General features: G+C 32.8%; 1 protein-coding gene and 1 non-coding gene across 8 annotated transcripts in view; both read left to right on the plus strand.

The window, feature by feature from the left end:
- PUM2 (pumilio RNA binding family member 2) overlaps nt 1-27,500 on the plus strand; it is an 83,526-nt gene that overhangs the window by 8,191 nt on the left and 47,835 nt on the right. For 6 of the 7 annotated variants that reach the window (XM_064494710.1, XM_031466631.2, XM_064494711.1 and 3 more), the window contains exons 2-7: nt 11,375-11,443; nt 18,015-18,123; nt 21,158-21,345; nt 21,916-22,085; nt 24,852-25,119; nt 25,364-25,457. In XM_064494710.1, the coding sequence (XP_064350780.1) occupies nt 11,393-11,443; nt 18,015-18,123; nt 21,158-21,345; nt 21,916-22,085; nt 24,852-25,119; nt 25,364-25,457 (880 nt within the window). In that variant the 5' untranslated portion in view covers nt 11,375-11,392. Of the gene's footprint in view, nt 1-11,374; nt 11,444-12,351; nt 12,473-18,014; nt 18,124-21,157; nt 21,346-21,915; nt 22,086-24,851; nt 25,120-25,363; nt 25,458-27,500 lie in introns of those variants that run through there. The other variant, XM_064494712.1, reaches the window with a different exon arrangement.
- TRNAV-GAC (transfer RNA valine (anticodon GAC)) lies at nt 23,026-23,097 on the plus strand. The gene has a single exon. It is a non-coding gene; the product is annotated as a tRNA-Val (tRNA).

A 27,500-nucleotide genomic window follows, 5' to 3' on the forward strand; every position in this document is an offset into this window, starting at 1 on the left:
TTTTTCCGTCAGTTCACCTCTTCTCCCCAACCTATTGTCAAAGAATACTTACAAAGCAAAGAACAATACTATGGAATATTTTGAAAGCTAGAAATATGTAAATCATGTTTATTATAGTATAATGCCAAATATATTGAGTTTAATGTATGATTTCGTTGGCTCCATTTTTAACACTTTGAGGAGTATATCAAAGAGTAAGGTAGAAGTACCCTAGATTTAAAAAACTAGTGCTAAGTGCTGACCACAGGTACAATTCCTTTAAGGCAAGTAATGAGAGAATATGCAGATCTATAAGTTGGATTTTGCTTTTTTATTTTTAATAAAATATGCCTATGTTATTTTATTTTTGTGTCTTTGGTAGGGGGTTGGTAATTAGGTTTGTTTATTTATTTATTTATTGATGGAGGTCCTGGATTAAACCCAGGACCTTGTGCACACTGAGTGTGCATTCTACCACTGAGCTATAACCTCTTCCCTGAATTTTGCTTTTTTAAAATCAACAGTGTCATGGCAGGGTGGCTAGAGATATTTACTATAGTTATTGTGTATACATGTAAATTCCTTTATATCATTTTTAAAACCCTTAAAAGTTTACAAATAAGACTAAGGTGAGAATATTTTTCTTTTAAATGATGCCTAGTTTACTGAAAAGATGTTTTTCTGTTTTTTTTATAAGTCATGATACATATCTTATGTATAGGTTTGTGTATATTTGAGTTCTACCATATGTAAGACTTGCTAACTTGATTATAACAATAGCTATATAAATAAGTTTAGTGATATTTGACATGTATATAGTTTAAATATTTTTAAAATATAAGTAACAAGTGGGAAATATTCAAAGAGTATAGAACTATAAAATGTAAATGTAAAATGCAAAAGTGTTATACTTGAAACACTTTTTCACCTTGCCTTTTCACTTAGTATCCTAGAATTTTTTCCCATATAGGCATAAATATATCCATGCTTTTTAATGGGTGCGTAGTTGATAATTTTATGTTTCCCTCCCTCCCTATTACAATATCCTTAGTATCTGTCCTTTTGGTCTCCTCCCTCATGACTTAACATTTCACAGAACACTGTGGCAATCAGAACAGTTTGTAAAAATATGGTACATGTTTTTCCTACCCTAATTCTGATTCAGAGACGTTTTAAAGTCTAATGGATAAGATGATGCTATTAATACATTGAAAAATACAAATTAAATACCATGGGAATTAAAAAGATAACTTGGAGGAAGGTTTTAATGGAGAAAGTGGCATTTGAGCCAAATGTTAAGGGATTTGTAGGATTTGCGCATAAGAGATAAATGGCAGAGAGCTGTCCCGGGAACTGGAATAGTGTAAGCAAAAGGAAGGTGAAGGTTGGGGGAAGAGCTTTTACAGACTTGAATTATTAACATCAGGTGAGTGATGGTTTGTGCTTGGTTGGTATGGAAAAGAACGTGGGACTTTTGGAGTCTTGATTATATTGAATCCTCTGCCATTTTAGTCGCTTTGTCTATTAGGGTAGGGATATTAGCCACAATTTCCTTATTTGCAAAGTAGGAATACAGTACTTACTTTGCTCCAGCAAATCCAGTGTAGTGATAATGTGCCTAGTTGAGATTCTGGCATAAAATTGAGTGCTGAATAAATTCTGCTGTTATCTTTGGGGGATGGTGTCTAATAGAAGTTAGTCCAAAGAGATTAATGCTCATTTGGAAGCCAGTTTTAAAAGATTATTTTTTTCTTATACTGCTTTTCAAGAATATGGTTGAGGAAGTGATAAGTGATGTTAGGTTAAACAACAGCTTGGACCCTAAGTCAGTTAGCCTTGTACCCTCTGTATAAGCTGTAGTTTATAAATGTTTTGTTAAAAAGTGGGGAGGTGTCTAAATTGTACCTGTCTTTAAAGGCCTACCTCAGATACCTGCTTTGTGTGGTTGCCTGTCATATTGTTATTTTATTACACTTTTTTATGGAAGTTTTCAGACACAAGCAGAATAGCACAGTGCACCCTCGGGTATCTGTCATCCATGTTCAGCATTGTGTGGAATCTTGCTTATACCCATATTTTTCTTTTTAAAAGTATTTCAAAGCAAATCCCAGACAATAGCCAGTTTAGGCATAAAATCTCTTACTGATGAGGACTTGCTGAAAAATAGCCTTCTTGCTATTATGTCAGTTAACAAAATTCTTTAATACCATCTGATGCCCATTCTATATCTAGATTTACCTAATTTTCACCAAGAAAGTCTTTTTTATGGTTGGTTTGTTAGAATCCAGATTCACACAAGGTTTATACAGTATTTGACTATTAAACTTTGTAGTGTATATAATAGTCCTCCCTCTTTCCTCCCCTTTTAAAATTTATGTCAAAGATACATTAGTAAAACGAGGTGATTTTTTTTTCTCCATTTTCTGGATTGAGCTATGACTTCCTTGTGTTATCTGTTGACTTTGTTCTTTTATCTCACTCATAGTTCTGATAAATCAGTATTTAGATCTAGCAGCTTTATTAGATTGATATTTGGTAGGGTTTTTTTTGAGGCAGTAATTCTTCATAGGGAATGGTGCTGTTTCGTATTACATTATACCATGAGGCGTATGTCTGCTTGTTCCACTTTTAGAATGATGGCATACTAAATCACATAAAAGAACATTAATTTAGAAATAACAGCTTTTGGGAGGACTTATTTCGTAATATATCTTTGACAGTTCACATCTGTCTTGGATTCCTTAGAGCCACTTTGTGGTATCTAACAGTTATCTTCATTTCTATCTAAGTTATTTGACCTGTTTCTCTCAGGTGATATCTAAAAGCATCAAAAACTAGTATTGATTGATGTTGTTTTATTGTATAGATCTTCTCTGAGCAGTGTTTTGTCTTTTTGAAAAAAAAGAATTTCCCTAAGCAGTATTTTATTTCTCAAACTAATAAACTCATTGAGAGAATGCCTTGTTAATTTGAGAGACTTTGTAAAGACTCAAATATATGGTGGTTCTCCTTTGAGGGTACTTTAAGGAAAAAAAATCTTGCCTTATATTTGCGAATATGTAAATGTACCTTATTTTGCCTCCTTGAGACTGGAATATCAGATTTATCCTCAAAGAACTAAAGCATTCTTGCACATAAATATTTGGTAAATTTTTATTCAGTGTCTGAATGCTGGTTGCTGGAACAGTCTAGTTTCTAATCTTAATTAGAATATTTGAGCTAGGGTCTTTGAAGATTTCTAGTTTCTGGGAGTCTACATGTTGATAACACTTTTTGGGGGGGCAAATTTCATTCAAAATGTAAAATTGGACTTTTCCTTAATATAGTTGAGTCAGTAATACAATTCTATTCTTAAAAGTAGTAAAACAAGTATGTAATTCCCCCATGAAGTACATGGAGAAATAAGCAGTAAATATAAAAAAAAAAAAGTATGTGGATCTTGGCTTAACCACCAACTAAGAGACTTGTTCCAATACTGCTAGAAAAGTGTATGATTCAACATGTACCCCCAGATAAATAACAAATTATTAGGTATTGGTGGTGATTTGGAGAGACTTCTAATGTTAAATCTGTGAAGGCTAATGGTCTACTAAAAATACTTAAACCTGGATTTAGGTTTACCTTTGTTATATGAGTAAGAAAAGGCAGTGCTAAGCAAATTTATTTGTTGGCAAATCTGCAAAAGTGACTTAATATACTGAAGAGATTGAGGTACTCTTAAGGACTTAGTTCCTGTTTGCAGTGGAAACCAGTAATGCTCAATGATTATGTTCATTAAAAACAGTCCAGTGAGGGTGACTACCAAGAATATTTTATAAGCAGCTTAAGTTACTCTTTCTGTGTTTTGACTTAGATCAGTCAATTAAGTTTTCAAGTAATTTTGTTGTTTTTATAATTGATGAACAAGGTAGCAACAGCCTTTAGGTATTGGAGGACAAGTGCCAGTGAAAAGTTGCACTCATTTTATGTTGGTAAATGTCTTCAGTTTACAGAAAGTCTGAAGAAGAGCCTTATTCATTGTTTCTCTGTTAAAATGAGCATCATGTATTAATAGATACGAAGGCATTTATAAACAGTCAGTATATATTGAGCATTTTGATGGCTGAAGGCTGAGACACAGTTCCTGGCCCCTTTAACACCAGTGTTTAATTTCTACTATGGCTTAAAAATAGAACTAATATAGTATCATGAAAATGTGATTAGTGTAATATGGTGCCTTAATACCATTTACTGTCACTCTTACTAAGTGGTTTTTGCCCCCCAGCTTATCCTTTATGGTAGGTATATGGTAAGGAATTGGATTAGATGTTGCCTGAGAAAATAATGCATATTCTTGGTTCTTTACACAAACTATTTGTAGAACTTTTGAATTATACGTTAGTAAATATAAAAACTCATAAAACTTAACCAAGTTGTTATTTGAGGTGCTTTATCCATTTTTTCCACGTAATTAGTAATAACACTGTCTACAGAAAAATTAGCTAATGTGGTTAAATTTTAGAACTTAATAAGATAGCTCTTTTGCTAGGAAACAAAGAATCATAACCTCAAACTATAACTTTTTAATTTAAATTTACCTCAAGATCACACAGGGTCTTGGCCATAAAAAAAAGGTTCTCTTACATATTTTCTATATTAGCAAACTCTAGTTGTTTAAGGAAATACTGGGAAGTCTCATGGCTTAATGATGCAGGCCGAAAAAAAAAAAAAGGAAGACAGACTTTATACCTGCATGCAGTACTGTGTACTGTAATTTCTGGATACAGTTTCTTCAAATGAACATAGCTCAATATTATATAACTGGTTGCTAAATACTTCATTGCTTGTTAGAAGAAAAGATTGTTCTGTTTACCCCTAAGGTCTAACCATGCAGGGGAGAGTTGTTAAATTATGTTCAGAGTCTTATTTTTCCTTTGCCATCAGATGATACCAACTTCTATAGCTGCATGGCAGTTTGACAAAACGGTGTGGCATTTTGCAAAAATTCTAGAATCCCTCTTAGTGGCATATGTGGGACCCCCACCTCTTCAGCTTCATTATTGTTAATATGGAGGTTATTGCAGAAGAGTTGAAAGTGTTTCTGCCTATCCATTGTTTTGTCCACTTTCTCCTCCATTCTCCTCATGATTGAAATAAATGATAACACCCTAAGGTGAAAAACTGAGCTTGAGTCTTGTTTTGCAGGTTTTGTTTTGTTTTTTAAATCTTCTCCCTGTAGCCTACCCTGGTCATTGAAAGAAAATAATAAAATTGCCTCCATTTAAATGTAATCTGAAATCTCCATTTCGTTATTAAGAGAAAAAATGTGCATGGGGAGAGTATAAATGAGAAAGTTGAAAGGAAAGTCCTGATGCTTAACTTTGAGTTTGCTCAAATTTGAGAGTGAATTATCTGCATTTGATTTTTTGTGAAGTACTCAAAAGTAAATGCACTAGAGCAGAGGTCAGCAAACTGGCTTACAGGCTGGATCTGGCCCGCCACCTGTTTTTGTTTGAGCTACTTTCTAGGATTGGTTTCTAGAAATTTTAATGGTTGGGGAAAAAAATCAAAAGAACAGTATTTTGTGACACACAAAATGTGGAGTTCAGATTTCACTGTTCTAAAATAAAGTTTTGTTAGGACACATTCATGCTTATTCATTTAGATATTGTCCGTGTGTACTTTTGTGCTACAAAGGCATACATAGTTGAGGAGCAGCAGAAGCCATGTGGCCCACAAAGCCTAAAATGTATACTGTCTGGCTCTTTCCAGAAAAAGTTTTGTTGACCTCTGCACCAGGGTGTGATTCACCACATGGATCCATAGAGCTAAGAGACGTCTCTCATTTATTCAGTTTCTTTAACTTATGACCTCATCTATTTGGACCACAGATGAAAACTTAGAAGTAAGCAAAAAAGGGCCTTTGTTAAAGCTCTAATGCTTTTACTCCTGAGAAAATATCTTAAGTCTTTTACTTTGTCCCCCTCCTTTTTTTCCCTTAATAAACTCTCTTCTCTCATTCATAGGTTATACAGATTGATTGTAGAAAGGTAATAAAATACAAATAAATAGGTGAAAAAAATTGATGTACTCTGATCACTTAAGGGTTGTAGAGATACTGGTTTATTTCCTTTCACTCTTAACATTGCTGTTACGGTGTTTTCTTAATTAAAAAAAATATTTTTAATGGCTACATGATACTTTATTTCATAGCTGTTATTTACTTAACTATTTTGAGACAGTTATGCGGTTTATAGTTTCAGGCTCTGCATGCAACTCTGCTACAAACATCTTTGTACATAGAGCTTTTTTACATTTCGTATTTATTCTTAGGATTGATTTTCAAAGTTGGGGAAACTGGTTCAAGAGATACGAACCTATGTATATGATGCCAAATTGCATTCCTAAGAAAGGATTGTAACTTTAGAATGTGTTTTTTATGTTATTAGAGGTAGCTTCCTTATAGCCTGTTTACTCTTACAAGTCTACCTTACTTGAATATCTGAGGCTACAGATTACTGCAAATTAAAAGCAACCTAATTAAAAGGTCAGAAGTGGGTGCTGTTATGTTCAAGTCAAGTGATTCTTAACCTGACAGCAAAGCAAGAGGCTGAAATACTAACAGAAGCATACAAGAAACACAAACATTGAGCACCCCAGAAGTCTCAGAAAGTATCAATTCTTTCTAGAGTAGTAAGCTTTTAGTAATAACTAGTATTTGTTGAGCATTTTGAATTAATAGATCACAAAACACTTTTGGATACATTATTTCGTTTGAACTTCACAACAAATAAAGTAATATTTAGAGGTTAGACAACTGGCAAAAGTCAAAACTCGAACTCATATTCTGAATCTATGTCACATACTATTTGTACCACATTATCTTAAACATAAATAAAATTTGTCCATTAAGCTTTCTTCAGGATAGCAGAATAATAAGGAGTCCATTTTAGAGCTGTTTCCATCCTAAGTAAAAGAATCTTATGTTTTGGGCCCTAGTGGGATAATTATCTCAATAAGGACAGTTTATTTTCAGAAGATACAAGTAAATGTCAGATGGAAGTTTTTTTTTTTTTAAATAATTGTAATTGGTATGATCTTTATATGTTGAGCGCAGATTTCAGGGCTTGATACCATTTAATGTGTACTTACAAATTGAATTATAAAGTCAAAATTATATGGCTGTATGGTCAAGTTGGTAGGATTTGAAGCATTCTTAAGATAGTAGAACACCTCTTACATAATTGAAAATACATGATTCCTGATAACATGTTAGCAATGTCCTGAAGCTTTCAGATGATTGGCCATTAGGTTTGGGAAGAAGTTGTGGCTGTAATGGTATAGGAGATCTAGAAAATACAAGGTCTTTTATACAAGGATTAAGAGAAAGTGAAATAAAAAATGTTAATCATTAAACAAATAAAAAAGACATAGAGTCTAGGGCAGTATGGGAGATCCTGTGAAGTACTTACAGAAAAATAAAATGGACTCCGTCCAAATTTAGGGAATTTTAAACAGTAGAAATCAAAGATGGTTTAAGCAGATTATACTAGACATTAGAATGAATTGTATCATATTAAGATGTAGAACTTTGAGAATTGTAGGACACATTTGGACCAAGATTCCTTTACTTAATCAGATAATTGGGGAGCCCCTCCTATATATATGTGTGTGTGTATGTATATATATACATATGTATGTATGTATATAAAATTTATGTGTATTTATATACAATTGTCTGTCAATATCTGCAGAAAACTGGTTCCAGGTTCCTCCCCAGCCCAATAGCAAAATCTGAGGATGCTCAAGTCTCTTGTATAAAATAGTGTAGTATTTGCATTATAACCTTTGCACATAACAGTGTATACTTTTAAGTCATCTCTAGATTGCCTGTAATACCCAATCAATGTAAATGCTGTGTAAATAGTTGTCAGCCCTCAGGGAATTTAATTTTGCTTTTTGGAACTTTCTGGAATTTTTAAAAAATATTTTTGACCCCTGGTTGGTGAAGCCTGCAGATGTATCAGAAACCACAGATACAGAGGGTCAACAGTATATGTTTGTGTGATAAAAGAGTATTTTGATCTCAAACTAGGTTTGCTTTAAATCCCTAAGTGCCATGATAGTACAGCTAGAGATACTTATTATAGTAGGTATTGGTTGTGCATGTTAATTGGCTCATCTACATATGTTATCAAATCCATAATGGAATTTTTCTTTAAATGAGCATATTTTGAAGAAATCAATTTTGAAGAAATAAACAGAAAAAATAGTCCTTTATACTTATGGACATACTTACCATTCCTGATGCTCTTAATTCCTTCCTGATAATCTGAGTTTCCATCTAATATCATTTCCCTTTAGCCTCACTTTTTTTTAAAGGGATTTTCTGAGGTGAAAGTCTTTTTTGTTTGTTTGGTTTTGTTTTTTTTTTTTGTTTTTTGCCCAGTTTATGATTATCTGCCAGAGGGTTTGGTCTGATAGGAGCTAATCCAGTTACCAGGAAACATGTGAGACTGATTAAAACACTTTAAGAATAATGACCATAGTTTTCAGTACATTTTTTCCTCTACAAAATCTTACACATTGAAGATGCACAGTAAAGCTCACTGAATTATTGGAAGGATGAATGAAATACTCACTTCGTGAGAACTGTTAATGAATTCAGCTTTTCTGCAAGTTAAGAGAAAAGAATAGCTTATTTGCTATCCATGTATCTTCCATATATCTTCTTTGATGTAGTATCTGTGTAGATCTTTTGCCCATTTTTAAATTGTGTTCTCTTTTTTTTTTGTTAAGATTTTGAATATATTCTGGATACAAATCCTGTATCTGATGTGATTTGCAAATATTTTTATACTGTCTGTGGTTTGTCTCTTTTTTTCTCTTATCAGTATCTTTTGTAGAGCATGTTTTTATTGCTGAAGTCAGATTTTTAGAGATCATGTTTTTTGTGTGTGTGTGGACTCTGCTTTTGACGTTGATCTAAAAACTCATTACCAGACACAAAGTCACACGGCTTTTTTGCTTTTCTAGAAGTTTTATAATGTTAGGTGTTACATTTAGGTGTATGATCCATTTTGAGTTAATTTTTACATCAAGGCATATGATGAGGTTCATTTCTTTGCACGTGGACATCCACGTATTCAAGTACCATTTGATGAAAAGATTGAAGAGCTTTTTCTATTAACCAACCTTTGAATTCTTACATGGCCAGCACTGTTTTTAAGTATTTTATGTTGTCTAATTCGGATTTCATAGCAAGCCATGTGGTTGCTGCTGCTGCTTCCCATGAGGAAATTGATTTAAAAAAAAATTAGGTTAGTTGTCCAGAGTTATAGAACTACTTAGTTGCCACAACCATAATTTGAATCTAGTTCTGTCCCTCTGTAAGCCACATTGAGTTTGCACTTTAAGTCAAGGATTAAAATATGGGAGTCATATGATTAGAGTACAATTCAGAAAAATGGCTTATTACTTTTTGGAGGTTAGATAGTAGGATGCGAAGGTAGAGAATTGCATTATTTTAGGTAAGAGGATTGCAGCACTTTAGGTAAGAGATGATTGACCAACTACACAACTGGAAAATAGATTTAAGAGAGGTAGAAGGTTGGCTTTAGTGATTGGACATTCATGTAAGAAAGGAAAGAATTAAGTTACAAGTGGAGAATAAAGAAGGGTAAGGTTGGAATTTCTTGTACCTCCAGGGAAAGGGAAGAAGGAGACAATTGGAAATTTTGGAGAGGAGATAATTTGGTCTATACAAATGTGGGAGTGAGATCATAAGCATATACTATATAGACCTCAAAGCACTGAGAATGGATGAGATTGCTCAGGATAAAGGATCGAATATTAAGGAACACTAACATTTAAGAGTTGAATAGACAAATAGCAGTCTGTGGAGAAGCCTGAGATGAAGCAACTAGACACATAGGAAAGTAAAAAGAACTGTAACAGCATAGCAACAGAGAACAGTATTACAGGAAAGGAGGAGTGCTTTGTAATATCAAATACTATGGAATTGTTGAGAGGAAGAACTGACTAGGGAGAATGATAAATGGGATTATATTATAAGGTCCAGAAGTTTGAAAGCTGTGAATTTGTAGTGGCTTCAGTTTTGAATGGTTTTCTCCAGCAGTACTTAACAATAGGAGGCAAAGAGCCTCTGACTTAAGAACACATTGTCACATGAAATGTAAAAAGCAGTTTAAACTGTTAGAAATGGAGAGGTAGAAAAATATGCTTTAGTTTTAGTTTGAGGAGAAGGGAAAGGAATTATTTTTTATGTTTATTGAAGTATAGTTGATTTACAGTATTATATTAGTTTCATGTGTACAGCATAGTGATTCAGTAATTTTATGAAGTATACTCCATTAAAAGTTACTACAAGATAATGGCTATAATCCCCTGTGCTATACAGTATATCCTTGTTGCTTTTCATTTTATACATAGTAGTTTGTATTTCTTAATTTCGTAGCCCTAATTTGTCCCCCCTTCTCTCTCCTCTTAAGTAACCACTAGTTTGTTTTCTGCATCTGTTGTTTCTTTTGCATATACACTCATTTGTATAATTTTTTAGATTCCACATATAAGTGTTATAGTATTTGTCTTTGACTTATTTTACTAAGCATAATATTCTTTAGGTCCATCCGCATTGCTGTAGATGGCAAATTTTCATTCTTTTTTATGGCTGAGTAATATTCCATTGTATGTATACACCACATTTTCATTATCTGTTCGTCTGTTGATGGGCATTTGAATTGCTTCTGTATCTTGGCTATTGTAAATGGTGCTTCTTTGAACATTAGGGTGCATGTATTTCTTAAAGTTAATGTTTTTGTTTTTTCCACATAAGATACCCAGGAGTGAAATTGCTAGATCTGGTAGTTCTGTTTTTCTTTTTTTGAGGAACCTCCATACTGTTTTCTGGTGGCTGTACCAATTACATTCCCAACAACATTATGCAGGGGTTCCCTTTTCTCCACATCCTCTCCAGCATTTATTTGTAGACTTTTGGATGATAGCCATTCTGATAGATGTGAGGTGATAGCTCATTGTTGTTTTGATTTGCATTTTCTAATAATTAGTAATAAGCATCTTTTCATGTGCTTGTTAGCTATCTGTATGTCTTCTTTGGGAAAATGTCTTTTAAGGCCTTCTTGATAGCCCACTTTTTGATTGGGTTTGTTTTGGGGGGTTATATTGAATTGTATGAGCTGTTTTTATATTTTGAATATAAACCCCTTGTCAGTCATTTCACTTGCAAATATTTTCTCCCATTCTGTAGGTTGTCTTTTTGATTTGTTGGTTTTTTCAGTTCATGTTATGTCAGTAGTAGCAGCAATATAATATAAAAATAGTTACTGCTGTCTGTGTTTAAATTTTTCTACTAACTTTTGTTTTTGTTATTCAACAGGTTTGATCTGTGGATGAAATGAATCATGATTTTCAAGCTCTTGCATTAGAATCTCGGGGAATGGGAGAGGTAAATATTTATGAATACTTAGATTGTATACCTTACTTTGGTGATTTGAGCCATTGAGACTTGTTTTTTTAATCACATATCTTCTTAAAAATAGTGGTTATGTCTTCCAAGTGATGTGGACTTTTAAAATCTGTAGTTGTGGGATTTTCAGGTTTTTTTTTTTTTTAACCTTTAGCAGTAATTTTTAGTGATGTTATTTGTGTCTAGTTGATTTGATTGACTTGGTTAGATAATGTCTTATATTTCGGTAATGAGCCATAATCACTTTGATAGGAAAAGAACCTCCTTGATCTTTGTCCTGCTGTTTTATATATGTATGCTATATTTGCTTTAGCCACACTTAATTCTCTCTTCCAAAATCTCTCCTTGTTCATTGTTTGCTTAATAAAATTGTAATCCCCTGCAGGACTCTACTGAAAAAGACTATCTATTGTCCTATTGCTGTCTGCAGTAGAATTAATTACTTCCTCATCTCATGGGTCTTTATACATACTTTTATTATATTACTGGTTACAGTTTGTTTTATATTAGTCTCTGTAGATTATTAGCTTTGGATGACTAGCACATAGTGGACATTCAAAATTTTTGAATGGGTTTTATCAATCCTGTTAATCTGTGATTTTCATTGGGGCACCCTATTTAACCTCGCCACTACATAATTTAAGGCATCAAAAATACTTACTTTTCCATATACCTAATAAGTATTTAGAAAATTTTATTGATTATGAAAACCCTTGTTGTCACATTTTTGTCATGTTCTGTAGTACTAACATAGTATGGGCTTTGATAATAAAAAATAATCATGAACAGACCTAAGATGTATAATTAACTGCTTGCTCCTGGAGATTATTTTACTTTGGTAGACCTTCATGAGACTCACTCCATCCAATGCTGTGCTCTTCAGATGCAGAAAAAGAGTCCAGTCACTCCTCTGGGCCACAAGAGGGCACCCTGCAGCTAGCTAACCCTCCCCTTCTTCAGAACAGCGTTTTCCAAAGAGTTTGTCATTTTCAGAGGACTGATTTAAGGGTGAGTTAAGGTGCTTAAGCATAAGTATTGCCAAAGTAAACTTGTTAGTCCAGTCAGTGCTAATGGTAAAACTCTGGGCCCTAAGAAAATTTGAGAAAGGGAATAATTTTTTAGTTAAATTAAAAAAAAAACAAAAAGCAAAACTGCATCTTTACTACAGTACAGTGGCTGCTTAGGCATTGTTTACACTATTAGTGAATTTAAAAAAGCAATTGAAAAGGGCTTTTGTTTTTTCCTCTTACTTGTTTTCTTTGGTCTTTAGAAAGCAAAATAACATCTTGAAAGCAGGTTTGAACAGTATTTTGAGCCTAATCTGTGACAAGCTTGATGGGTTTTTTTTTTTTTAGGACCAAGTAAACTCACACTTTTACCTTAATTCTGTTCAGAGCCCCCAATACTTTACTTCCCACATCTGCATTGTGTATATATTTACAAGTTGACTCTTTTTTCCCCCTCCCTTTCTAAATAGTATTTGGTAGATTCAAAGACATCTTTGCAGTTTAAAGAAAATGTCATGATCAAAAATATTAGTTGAGAGAGTTTAATTAGTTGAGGGTGGAGGGAGGGGTATTTGAGGTTTTTGGAAAAGAGGGACTGGGTTGAATACTGTGTTAAATGATCTAAGCTTAAATCTAGGCTTTTCTTAACAGAAATATCAGCTATGCAGAGTAAAAGTGGCTAGGGTTTACACTGCCTGCTTTTTTGGCAAATAACAGCAGGTCAGTATTTCTGTGACCTTCATCTAGGAAAAATAAATTTTCAAATAAGCTGTTATTCACTAATTAAGTTTTTTTCTTAACAGTTTACCAACTAAATTCTGTTACCTCTAAGAGATAGCTCAAACCTACTCAGATTTCTGTCTCTGGGTTCTCTCTCCCACAAGCCTTTCTATCTTTCCTCATCTCATAGGCAGCAGGGAACCTTCTGGGATTTCCTTCTTTGCCTGTCTCTCTTTCACCAGTCTTCTCCTCCTTTCCTGACAGGTGAGGTTTTTTGTTTTATCCCAGAATTCGTTCATTTTAATGAATTAAAAGCAGCGTTGAGTTTCTGGCTCTTGAGTTTTCTAAAATTGCTTTTTTTTTTTTTTTTAATGTAACATCCTTTTCTAATATACTGCCCTGTCTTTTTCTTTAAAAATAAAGCTTTGCTTATTATGTCTTAAGTTGTTGTAAATCTGTTGGCATACAAAGCACTGCAGTATATACATACACACACACAGAGACTATTAAATAAATAGAAAGAGGTTCCTGCCTGAAATTCTTTAGGGAACTCAGAATTTAACTTTAAATCACTGAGTTAATGTGTTTAGGGGGAGTATTTTCATAATGTAGTATGATAAAGCTCCCTCCTTTGTTTTCTAACATAGCAATAGTTGAAGAAAACATTAAAGAAAATTTATTTACTAAATTCTCAGATAGTATGGCGAAATGGAAAACATTCTGGATGGGGCGTAAGGAGACTTTTGTTTTCTCGGATCTGTCACTAGAACTGTGACCTTGAGAAAGACTCACTTCTTTGAAGATAGTAATAAGAATAGCCTTTTGTGTGAATCACATTTCTCAAGTGCTCTAGCTCTGATCTGAGCTGTTAAGGATAACTGGAAATAGCTGATTATAGTTTTGTCTATAAATCACTATTTTAACAATTATATCTTAAACTTTATTCACTATAATGAATAGCTACATTATATGAATAGCTACATTATATGGTCTGAATATCATGATAATATCTTAACCTGTTTTCTTTTTTCATTATAGCTGTTGGTTGCCTAGTGGATATTTTTAGAAATATTGATGAATGGGACTATGAAAAGAACCATCTTCTATGGCAGCTAAGTGTAAAGAGAGTGGGCCTTAGAATTAGAGTTCAACTCCTAATGCTGTCATATTTACTAGCCGTATATGTAAACTTATTTGTAATCTTGGACAATTTATTTAACCTCTGATGGTTTTCTTATGCAAAATGTGACTATGTTAGGCAACTGTTCTTTATAAGTAAATAATGCAGTTTCATGGTCCTCCTAGGCTATCAAACTTAAAAAGAAAGCAAACAGCTACAGATGAAATTCTTATAATGAATATTATAATCCTTTAAAATAATTAGGTGTTGCTGGCCAGCATGTTACTCACGTTTTATAATACTAAAGGATTCATACTTTCGGTAGTGAAGACACCTAATATTTATGTCTTTTATGTGCTAGACGCTGTTCGAAGCAGTTTACTTAACGTTATTTCACTCTAGGCTCAGAGAAACTCTGTATAACAGTGGCTTTATTATTATCTTTGCTTTACAAGTGAAGAAACTAAGGCTCAGAACAGTTAATTAAATGGCCCAATACCGTGTAACAGTGCTTGAACAGCAGTTTGAACTCATGAGTGCCTTGACTGTTTACAGTACTGCTTCCCAATGGAAGGGATGACATTTAATAATGTTTGCTCGTGATATTAAGGAATATTGGGAATGGAGAAGATTTGGGGAAGTAGTATGGTTTGAAAAAATTAAGAAGTATTAATATCCTTTATTAACAGAAAAGATTAAAGTCTGGAAAAGTACCATTCTGAGGTTCTAGGGAATTACCTTGTGGCTTATTTTGAGGCAGTATGCTAGAGTGTTGACTAATTTCTTTGACAGTGGAGAGTGCAAGCCATAAATGCTTCTTGAAGGAAGAACTAATAAAATGGTGGATAGTAGGGGGATGAATTTGTATGTTCAGTCATTTCTGAGTTGGAAGGACAGAGGAGTAGGTTGACAAATACTGGTTTACTTGACTTTGGTCTAGAGCTTTTGTGAATTAGGGAACTAATATGAAGCAGTATTGGATAATATATTTTACAGATCTTCAAGATCTCAGCCCTTGTTTTCTGTAATGCGCTTCCCCGTTTCTACTACAGTAAAAGAGTCTCCAGGGGCAAATCTGTATTTTTAATTGCAGTTACAACCAGTGTACCACTTAACCTTTTTTTTTTTTTTCTCAAACTGTTTTATCCTGAATTGTTGCCTTCCCTTATATTTAGTCCGTTGTAACTAATTCTTGGTCACAAGCTAGTAGTTTTCCTAAAAGTATTTGAAATTGGTGTCTAAATTGTCACAGTTGTTTCTAGAATGGTGATAAAGGCTTTTGTTAGGAGAAGTCTTAATTTTAATTAACTACTAAATTGTTTGCTTATCCATCATAAGTTATAAATGTCTGCAAAATGAAGAGATATTCATAGCACAGCGTTTGGCAGAAAAGTAGGCACACTGGATAAGTGCTTGACATAGGCTTTTCCCTCCATAATTATGCAGTTTGCATTTCAAAGCAGTGATACATGAACTACTGCCACAGCACTAAATGGAATCTTATTCCAAAGGACTGAAATAGTCTCAAAAAGATTCAGTTATTTCTGCTGTCTCAGAAGATCAGTTTGTTTCAGCCACTTCTGTGTCTATAACAAATGCTTCTATTAAGTTGTTGTAACTTTATGTTTGATTCTTTATTTAGTGCTCTTATTTTGATTCTAAAATTTATAAAGTATGGGATAAAAGCATTTTCTCAGGGACCATTTTCTTCTTCCTGAAATGGCTTATTTATTCAGTATTTTAAAGGGATTAACTTGGGTTTTACTATGAATAAATGCTTAGTTATTTAAATATATCAAGTGCACTGGTTTAATATTATCAGCATTACATTTTGTTTAAATATTTACATGAAACTTTTATAGTGGGATTTTTAAAAATCAGAGCAACAGAGGTTGTATTGTACTGGGATCTTTGTTAGAGCAGAGTATTGTTTAACATGTCTACATTTTAAATACAAATCTTTTGCAGCCCAGGAAGATCCTAACATGCAAAAACTTTTCTTTCTTAAAATAGCAAAAAGAAAAAAAAAAAGAAGAAGAAGTTAGTTTCCTTTACAATTAAGTTTCCTTTAAAATTATCAGTATTTAATGTAGCAAAAGATCCATGGATCAGGAATATGCTCAAAATGAATTTTCCTCCTCCCTTCAAAGCCATTTCTCCTTTTTTTTTCTGTTTTGATCAGTAGTACTGTCATTTACCTTGTTACCCAAATTTTAAATTTTTATCCTTTTTTATTAACCTCCCCCTTATTTTAATTCATATTCTATTGACTGTCCTAAATGTCTCTCAAATCCATTTTATTTTCTCAGTTCTTTTTGCCAATACCCTGTTGCAGTTCTTGTCATCTTGGCCCTGTTGCTGTCATTCTCTTTAATGATCCCCATGCCTCTAGTCAAGAATATCCATTATTCTTAAGTTTACAACATGTATTATTTTCTAAAATGTGGTATCACTCTTGCCATTCCCTTTTGCTTCGATGTAATATACTGTTTCTTTAGCATGTCTTTAAGGTTCCTCATAATCTGCCTAGATAGCTTTAACAACATTAGTTTTGACCTTCCCACCTGTGTTCCTCCATTTCACATCCTATTCTACAAACTGCATTTTCTCAAGTTGTGCCTTTGTTTGTGATTTCTTGTGTCCTCCCCACTTCCATTGATACTTTAAACCCCCAACACACACACACAGTCTTATCTCTCAAACTCAATTCAGGTTTCAGTAAGTTCATTTTATTATAGTTAGTTTATAGTTGAGCTTTCTGAAGATAAGGTCACCATACCTGTAAGGAGGCAAACACAGGTAATTTAGTTTGATAAATGTAGTAATAGAAGTATATATAGGTTTAATAATGAGCACCTAATTATGGCCTGAGAGAAATGAGTATCTTACAAATGCTTATTTAAAATGCCAAATGCATGTTTTAGAAAACCAGTCTCTTTTTTTTTCAGCCCACAAACATATCCGTACTCCAGCTCCTCTGAGTGTCAGGAAGGAGAGGAGAGACCTAGATGAATATTAAAATCTTATTAGGAATTGGCCAAAGCTACATTCTGAATAATTGAATAGTTGTATTAACAGTTTTTATATACTTGCTTATGTCCCAGAATAGGATAGAGCACAGGGCTTTGAGATTATTATCTCAAAAAGTATTTAGGAGTCTTTCCTATGTGTCTCTTCCACCATCCATAGCTTCCTGATTTGGGATTGATAGATTGCTAGTATTGAGGACCTAGGGAGAATTGTGAAGTTCACTTTCATTGAATATGTGAAGTAAGAATGAAAATTTTCTGTCATTGAAGCTACAGGGTAGGAGGTGATCCAAGCTTGGAAATAGAGGAAAAAATTTTTATCATTGATGTCGCTACTTTTATTGTATTATCTGTTGAGTACGAAATTTAGTAAGTCTTTTTAAAAAATTTGTAAAGAAGATCACGTGAGTAAAATTATTTGAAAAATGTAGAGACTATAACTCAATAAAAAATGTTAAAAAAAAAAAACAAGGAAAAATATAGAATCATTAGAGCCACTACTCAAACGTAAGTGGTTTTATTAACTTGACAAATTAGTAAATAGGTCACTCTGAATTTTCACTAGCATTGAAAACTAACTTGTACATATCAGTGGTAAGTTTACTTTCCCCTATGTTTTAGCTCTTTGTAATTATAATAAAATTTAAATATAATGTTTTTTCCTTTCCAAATAGCTTTTGCCTACCAAAAAATTTTGGGAACCTGATGATTCAACAAAAGATGGACAAAAAGGCATATTTCTTGGGGATGATGAATGGAGAGAGACTGCATGGGGAACTTCTCGTAAGTTATTGGTGTATGTGTGACAGTTACGAATTTACTCGATTTTTTTTTTACCCTACTGCCCCTAGAGAATATTTGGAGAAACTGGTGATATCTTTGTTAAGAATTTTGTAAATCATTATAACACACATTTTCATATATAAAATTAACCCATTATCTAATGGTCCACTTACTGATGGAAATGTTTGTCACAGTAAGATTTTATTGAGAAGTTTTATTTGAATTTTCATTAAAATAGAGGACATTAATTTAACCATGGGAATTTTCAAGCTTAAATTGTATTAATTGACAGTGAGTGATTTATCTAATTGCAGCTCCATCGAGTTCTGTTAGATATTAGCCACGCCCACAAAGGAAGTAAACCCTTTAGTAAGGTAGAATTCCCAGAAAAGGAGCAGGTTTTGAATGTTTTTGCTATCCATAAGTGGTGAAGAGAAACTTAAGTTCAAGAAACTGTTAAGGGAAAAGGAACTGGAATGTAAAGAGTGTAACTCACAGAGGTGACTGTATTTATTGGTAAATTACAGAGCATAATTATATTCTTAAAAAATAGTACTTGATTATATTGTTAAATATAAAATTTAAAGATGTAAAATTTGAGAGATGTACACATGGAACTTTTCATTATGTATTTTGCAAATAAGTTTTCTCTTTTTATAACTAATGCAGCTTACTAAAGCTATAAAATGATCAAAGTAACGTAAAAACAAATTTCTGGATGATAATTATGAAATTAACCTTATATTTTGTGTGTAAATTACCGAGTACATTTTAATTCTCCAAATTATTAAAATATGTTAAAAAGTTTCTAAGTCTTCTGTAATTTTAAACTTTTGTTCATAAAGATAAAATAATTGTTTAAAAGTTAGGAAATGCTAGAAAATTTTAGTGATGAATAATCTTTTGGAGTCAAAATTGAAAAAGAATGAAAACTTTGCTAACTACTAAGTTAGACTAAAATAGTGGCAATTTTCTTTGAGTTCAACCATATGTAATATAATATACCAGGTTTGGAGAATACCAAAATAAATGAGATATCCTTACACTCAATTTTTTTTTCTCGATTAGATGTAACCTATATTAGAGTGGACTTATAATTTAAATTACTCAGTTATTTGGAGTAGGTTCCATTTTTCCCACAACACTTTCTTTGCCAAAATAACATGTGCTTGAAAACTTAGTTGATACACGTGTTTTGATTTCTGTTTTGAAGGTTAAGTGGTTAATTTCTTTACCAGAACCAAATATTTTTTAAAGCAGTCCAAAGCACAGCATCTTGAGCACAACATGGTAATGAGAGATACTTTCAGTATGGGCAGTAGAGAAATTTTTTTTTGTATGTTATATTTGGAGGACAACTACTACCAGCAATAAAACATTTAAGCAACTGTTTATATATTCCTGATAATGTCTTTTTAGTGTCAAGTTTATAATTTTAGTTAATTCCTTGTATCCCTCCGTTTCCCAACTTAACTTTTTTAGTTGTATGGATAAAACTTTGAAGATGAATACTAGTCTTTACCAGGAGAAATGAGAAAATTAGAAATGAATGGATTATTTTGTTTACTGAACAAACATTGAATGGCAAGCATGAAAAATTTGAATAACACATTCCTTGTCCTAAAGGAATTTTCATTCTAAAGTTCTTTCCATGATTGCAGGAGATTTTATCCATAGACACATTTCCTTCTCAGCTGAACTGAATTACTTGTGATTATTAATTTCATTGGGTTCTCCTGACACTTTAGACCTTTGAATATGCTGGTTTCTCTAATGGAAATGCTCTTTCCACTCCCTCTTTCACCTGTTTTTTGCTCTTCACCCTTCATATCATTTCCTTTGAGATTCACTTTAAGACTGGGAAGAAGTGGTGCCCTTTCTTTCTGTTCCCCCGTAGTATCCTGGGTTATTTTTATTGAAGCACTTTTACTCTATTATGATTGCCTCCTGTTAAACCTGTAACCTCTTGGAGGTCAGGGACTGTCTTGTTTATTCTTGGATACATAGCACATTGCGTAGCATATAAGAGACAGTAAATCAGTATTGTGAATGAATGGGTAAATGAACGAAAGAAATAAATGACTGATCTCTTACAGATAAAAGTACTGACATGGAAATGTTTTAATATGATTTGGCAAAAGTAGCAGTCATTTAAAAATTACTGCCGTTAATGAAATGATGACTGAGTACCTCTATGATAGTTCAAACCTTTAAGAACAGTGCCTGATATTGAGTATTATACGTGTTCACAAATGAGCCAGTAGTAGCTATGAGCTTAATGGTTCACTTTTAAATTTTTTCCTGCAAATCTATGTGTGTGTTGTCTCAAATGTTTTATTATGTTTCTGTTTTGTTTGCTCTCAGATTTTAAATACTGCTTTTCTTTTTGTCACAGAAATATGTAGAAAATGTATTCGTACCAGATGAGTGATTTTGTTTGTCTGTTTTTAAACAAAAAAATAGACGGAAAACTTTTAACTAGAAGGGATTTTTTTAAAATAATCTTTTAGTGATACTTAGTTTTTTACACCAAGAATAAAAATTATGTGATATTACTCGTTTTTTCCAAACATATTTGTGTTTATAGCAGTACAGCAGTGTGTTTTGAATCTGTTCAGCACATAACTATGAGCTTGAGAAGTGCCTCTGCCAATTTAGGAGGAGTTATTTTTATTCCAGGTTTTATCCCGAAAGTTTTTCGCTTTGAGTTGTTTTGAATTGCCTGTAAAACTTTTTAATAAGTTGTTTATAGGCAATGGAGACTTATGTCTATCTCCATTGACCTCTTGGATTTGACTATTGTTCACATAGGTTTTTACCTGCTTTTTTACCAGATAAGTTTTTTATCTGTATTTTCAAGAAATGTACCCAGGCCAGTGAGTCTCAACAGAATGGAGATCTTTTTACAAAGATTACAATAATGTGCAAAATAAAACAATACAGTTTGTTTTTTTACTTTGATATATTAATCTGTAAATACATTTTGGTTAGCTTAAAAGTACAAATTTGTAATTGTGTTCTTTTTTCCAAATAGACCATTCAATGTCCCAGCCTATCATGGTACAGAGAAGATCTGGACAGGGTTTTCATGGAAACAGTGAAGTAAACGCAATACTGTCTCCGCGATCAGAAAGTGGAGGCCTTGGTGTGAGCATGGTAGAATATGTATTAAGTTCTTCTCCTGCTGATAAATTGGATTCTCGATTTAGGAAGGGAACTTTTGTAAGTATTTTGAATGAAGAAATATTTTTTAATTGCTGGATGGTTATTTGGTTATCTTTTATAGTCAGTTTCTTTTTCTGACCCTTCCTAGAGCTAAAGAAAATTTTGTAGCTGTTGGTGCTCTTGTTTTCTTCTTCTGGCCACATTTTGAAATACATAAAATGATAGAACCACTGGGAATATTTATAATTTTAACCATGTTACCCCCCAAAAAAAATGTTAATTAAAAAAACATAATTTGCAAGATTAAAATTGCTTATTCGTGGTAGTGCTTGGTATGAAAGTAATGAAACAAAATCATCCATGCATTAAGTAGAATTTTAATCGCATTTGTGGTGTTACTGCTTTCCTAGCACCGCTATAGTTAAGGTTGCCTTAGCCCTTCTGTTATAAATCACTGGTTTGTACTCAAAATTTTTGGTCTTTGATAAATTAGTCGACTATGAAATTAAAATAAGATTCAATGCTTTTGTTGTCTACATGCACTATAGTGTAGTTTTAGATCACCTTATGGTGCCTTTTTGTGTGTTCTATTAAATACTCAGAATCAAACAGATTCTTTTTCCTCAGGGCACTAGAGATGCTGAAACAGATGGACCTGAGAAAGGAGATCAAAAAGGCAAGGCTTCTCCATTTGAGGAGGACCAAAACAGAGATCTTAAACAAGGAGATGATGATGATTCTAAAATAAATGGCAGAGGTTTGCCAAATGGAATGGATGCCGATTGCAAAGATTTTAAGTAAGATTTTAACTTTCTCAAGAAGAAAAGCATATATCTTTAGGGATTATTACTACTAGCGATATGCCTGATTTAGACATTTTTCCAATTTTGGTTTATTTTATTTCCCTTTGTACCTTGCATTAATGTGGAGGAAGATTTAGATTTTTTGGTAAGGATTATTAATGATTATGTACCTTTTTTTTTTTTTAATTCAGAAGTCTCTCAAACAGTACATTCCATTGAAGGAGTAATGTTAGAAGCTGCTGTTACCTTTCTGCTAATATGTTAGTCTAAATTTTAACTGTTTCCTCCCTACTAAAATTTAGTGAATTTTAGATTTAATCTGATCTTCCTTGGCAGACTCTTTTTGTGGTTGCTCTTGAGCACCTTTCTATAGAGTTTCTTCTTACTACCCCTGTGTTGTATTTCCTGTCCCCACTTTAACTCTTATTCTTTGAAATAAAGAAACATAATTAGCTTAGAAACTGTGACCTTTCTTCTTACAATATATGAGTTTGTGCTAATATTAATATTCCTGAAACTAGGAAAGGGGGGAACATACTAGAGACTTCAAAAAGTAGCTTTAAGTTCAGAATTTTTAAGTTGTAGATTTTTTACTGTCTCTTTATGGCAATTAAATACATATTTCTTCTAGTCTTTGGTCTTAGATTAGGCAGTGCACATTTATCTAAACATTAGGGAGTTGTTTCTTCATATTTCTTCATATGGGGCCTATACCTGAAAATGAGCTGTTTCTTTGAGATATTGTGAACCATGGAATCTCAGTTAAGTGAGTTGCAGGCACCTATGGGTAGTATATTTTTACGTTTATTGCTTTTAATTATCAAAAGCAGAGTAACAGTGCTTCTTAAAAAACAGTGCTATTTGTATCTGTTTTAACTGCAAAAAAGCATCCAAAACCAGTAAACCTCTTGACAAGAAATAAATTTAGGGAGTGGGAAGTATAGCTCAGTGGTAGAGCACATGCTTGACGTGCCAGAGGTCCTGGGTTCAATCCCCAGTGCCTCCGTTAAGGAGTGTTAAAAAAAAAAAAAATTAAATTAATGCTATTCAGTTAGTTTCAGAACCTTATCCTGATTTTGCTTTTGTGCTGTTACTTAATCTATGTTTTAGTTTAGAGTATACATTTAAAACTGAGTTAATTATAAACCCTTCAGTGTATACATTTATAATTGAAGTGTTAATACACCGTTAACTATAGCAAGAAAATAGCACCACTGATAGCATAATGTCTTTTCTATTATATCCTCTACTTTTTGCTGTATTAGAATTGTTTTGTATGAAGGGCTGTATTTCTGCATATTAATATGAACTTTACATTCAATAGCATTCTGATTTTATTGTTAAGTTTGGAGTATATATTTTAAAATTGTTTCTAAATTGTTTTAGTTACAGTGTTGTCTTCAACAATATAAAAACATTTCAAACTAATAGCTGTGGTCATAGGGTGACTGTGCTAGCACACCATTATTACATATATTAGCTGATACATTATCAACATATATGCATTACTGGAGTAGAACTAAAAGGAATGAAATAATTATATCAGACTGTTTTTTTTGTTTTTAATTGGGTGATTTTAAAGAAGATCCTTCAGTTTTATTCTTCCCATATATTCTAAGTGAAAAATAAGCCTTTGGAATAGTCACATGAAAAATTAGGTATGGATAAAGGGAGAAAGGAGTTTGAAACTTGTTCTGATTTTACAAAGACAGTGATTGGTTTTTAAATAAAATATAAGTCCACCTAAATATCTAGAAAACAGTTTTTATAATTAAGTAATTGCTTTGTAAAATGCTCTATACATATTAGCAAATGTATCCCTATGTGAAGCACCTGAAGTTGCGGGCAGAGTTATGTAGGTGTAACAGCTGGCATTGAAAACCAGGTAAAATAGTTATTGCCATTTATTTAATGTACTTATATTTGAGTATATTGTGAACTCATGGTTCCTCGAAACAAATTTATTTCTTGTAAGGGAAAGGATCTTATATTTCTGTAGAAGAAAAGAGAATGTAAATGAGGATCAATTATGTCTAGAAATAAGGTGAAAATAAAATATAGACCATGAAGGGTGTTGACAAAAAGAGAAGAGTGAATGTTTAAATTTAGTCTAATGTTAATAAATTTCTTGGGAAAATAAAGAAGGCTAGTCAGTAGAGAAAGTTGCTTTCTTTACGTGTATAATTATACTTTTCACTGAAAAGATAGAGTCAGGAGTCAACTTTTTATCTTGGTTTACCACCCTTTTCTGTTACATCCTATATTTTATGCCCTTAATGATTGTTCGTGGTCACTTTTTTTCCTGAAATATTCAGCAAGATGTTAGAGCAATTATTTGCTGGTGGGCAAGATGGGAGTATGGTAGATGGGTTTTGATTTTGAGCCTTCCCATATTTGTCTCTTGATATTTTGCTAGTCATACCTACCATTCATATTGTCTGATTTGAGAAAAAAGTTTCAGGTAGTCTAAGCCTAAATTGTGATATTGACCAATTTTCTTATCTGTAAAATTGAATTATACTATTCAAATTGGCGGCAGTGGTCACTAATAATATTTTTAAAAAGTGAAACTATGTTCTTAAGAGGAAGCTAGATTAGACAGAAAAAAAATGATAAAGTGAAATGATTAGGGACCTTGGGTACCTGATTTGCCCTTTATATTTTACAACCATTTGTTTTCCGTGATTTTCCTATTTTCCCATTTCACCTTGACTGACTTGGTGCTTTTATTCACCATGCCTTTCTGTTTTCTTTATATAGTCGTACTCCTGGAAGTCGTCAAGCCTCTCCAACTGAAGTAGTTGAGCGCTTGGGCCCAGCTAATCCCCCAGAAGGATTGGGGCCTCTTCCTAATCCTACAGCTAATAAACCACTTGTTGAAGAATTTTCAAATCCGGAAACTCAGAATCTGGATGCCATGGAACAAGTTGGTCTAGATTCCTTACAGTTTGACTATCCTGGTAATCAGGTACCAATGGACTCTTCAGGAGCTACTGTAGGCCTTTTTGACTACAGTTCCCAACAGCAGGTAAAGCATGTCCATCCTTTAAAGAAGTTCCTCTTAAGTGTGTACTGGTTAGCCTAAAGTGCTGTTAAGGCACTGACATGAATCATAGGGGTATTCTTGAACACCTGCTGCTTCATTGAATAAAACGTCCTTGTATTTGAGAAAAGTGATTGAAATAAATATTTAAAATATTCTTTTCTCAGCTTTCTAAACAGAAATGAAATGCTTTGAGACTAATCTTTGTGTTGAATATTTTTCTTAATAGCTCTTTCAGAGGACTAATGCACTAACAGTTCAGCAGTTAACTGCAGCTCAACAGCAGCAATATGCATTAGCCACAGCTCAGCAGCCACATATAGGTGAGTCTTTATAAGTTACCATTTTAATTACATTGTTAGAAAATCTTGTTACAGTATTTAGAATGTTTCATTTTCATTTACTGAATGGTGTTATTTCATTACGTTTTGAAACATCTCATTAAGATCAAATAGTGGTAGATTACATGGCAAGAGTAAAGATTAACTAGGGAAGAACTGTTTAATTTTTCTTGTATCTTTGGTGAAATAAAAATCCATAACTTTTTGAAAGCTGTCAGCACATAAGTTTTTTTTCCTCACTGTGAGGAAGTTAAGAGAGTCACACACTTGGAAATTTAAATGTAGTTATGGGTGTTCATTATCAAGTCAGGAAGTTTATTTTTAAAATGGTTTGTAAATAGGAATCCCAAGAAAATGTATTTAAATATTTTCTTCCTTATTTCATTAAGCTATTTGGTCTTTGACTTTTAGTCTTTACTATAATGTGAATTATTACAATTACCTATTTGTTACTGCTAGAGCTCAGGCATTAGTACTGTGTGTCCGAGGTTGGGGTATTTTGTTTGTTTTTTAACTTGTTATTTTGAAAAATACTGATACTACATGAAGTTGCAAGGAGAGTACAAAGAGATTTCCCCACTCAGTTTTCCCTCAGTGGCTATATCTTACATAGTTATTGTATGGTACTAAAGCCAGGTCTGTGACATTGATAAATGTGTATAGATTTATGTCATTTTATCATGTGTGTAAATTCATAGTAACCATTTTTACACCTGATTTTGGCTGACCTTGATTTCCTAGTTGGAGAAGTTGTGAATACTCTCAACATCAGGGTGGGGGTTGTGGCACTGGAAAAATATACTAAGTTGGTTCTATTCTTTTAACTTTGTGTTGTTTTTTCTCAATCAAGAAGCTTCCTAGGTCCCAAATTTTCAGTTTTAATCAAAGATGACCACAACATTTCTAGATGACTTCTAATAGCAGCATGCACTGTGGATCTGTTTTTTCCTCTTTCCCCCAACCTTTATCCCTAGACATAGTCCTTCTTTCTCATTGTTAGAGATGTACTGATATCTCTCTACCCATGGGCCAGTATAATACCTTTTATTTTTTGAGCTCTTACGGTATGTTTTATATGTGGAAGACTAGGATATCCATTATTACTCTTCTTTTGGGAGTTTTAAATCTTTTGTTCTTAGTTGCTTTTTCATATGAACTTTAGAATCCTCTTATTCACAGATCAGGTTAAAATTTTAAATTAACTCAGGAAAATTGACATCTTTATGACATTAAGTATTCTTATTCAGGACCTCATGTATCTTTACTTTTGTTCAAGTCTGCTTTGTGTTGTTTGTAAGTGCTTTAAAGTTTTTCTCGTAAGTTTGCATATTTCTTGGTAAGTTTGTTCTTTGGTATTTTATCTTTTGCAGTCATTGTAAATGCCTTCCTATCTTTATGTCTTTAAATTGGTACCTATGAAAGCCCTTTATTAGTATTTACTAAATTTTATGAATGATTTTCTAAATAATCGAATCATACTTGCATTCTTAGAATTTAAAAGAATTGTGTATAATTATTTAATGAGCTCTTTTAATTTGCTGATGTTTTATTTAGGATTTTTCACCTACGTATAAGTGAAATTAGTCTTTATGTTTGTGTGTGTTCATTTTTGCATTTTTTGTCAGATTTTGATACCAATATACTTCATAAAAATAATTTAGAAATGTTCCCTTTTTTAATGCCTTAGAAGTATTTTAAATTACATTGGACTTACATGATCTTTAAAGATTTGGCAGAACTCAGAACTTCTTTGTGAAGCCATCTGGAAAATTACACAACTAAATTTTGAAAACCTGAATAAAATGAAAGTATTTCTTAGAAAGCACAGTTTACCAAAATTGATCCCATCTTTTCATCTTTGTTCCACAATTAAACATACTTATTATTGATTATCAGTCCTTTTATCCAAGTTTGCCGAGTCACCTCTTGACTGGCTGATAGTTCATTTAGAAGATCACTGTCCAATTGCAATATAATTGTGCAGCATAGAATTTTAAATTCTTTAGTAGCCACATACTTTATTTA

The sequence above is a fragment of the Camelus dromedarius genome, chromosome 15 (genome assembly GCF_036321535.1).
Source record: "Camelus dromedarius isolate mCamDro1 chromosome 15, mCamDro1.pat, whole genome shotgun sequence".
In the NCBI taxonomy this organism is placed as follows: Eukaryota; Metazoa; Chordata; class Mammalia; order Artiodactyla; family Camelidae; genus Camelus; species Camelus dromedarius.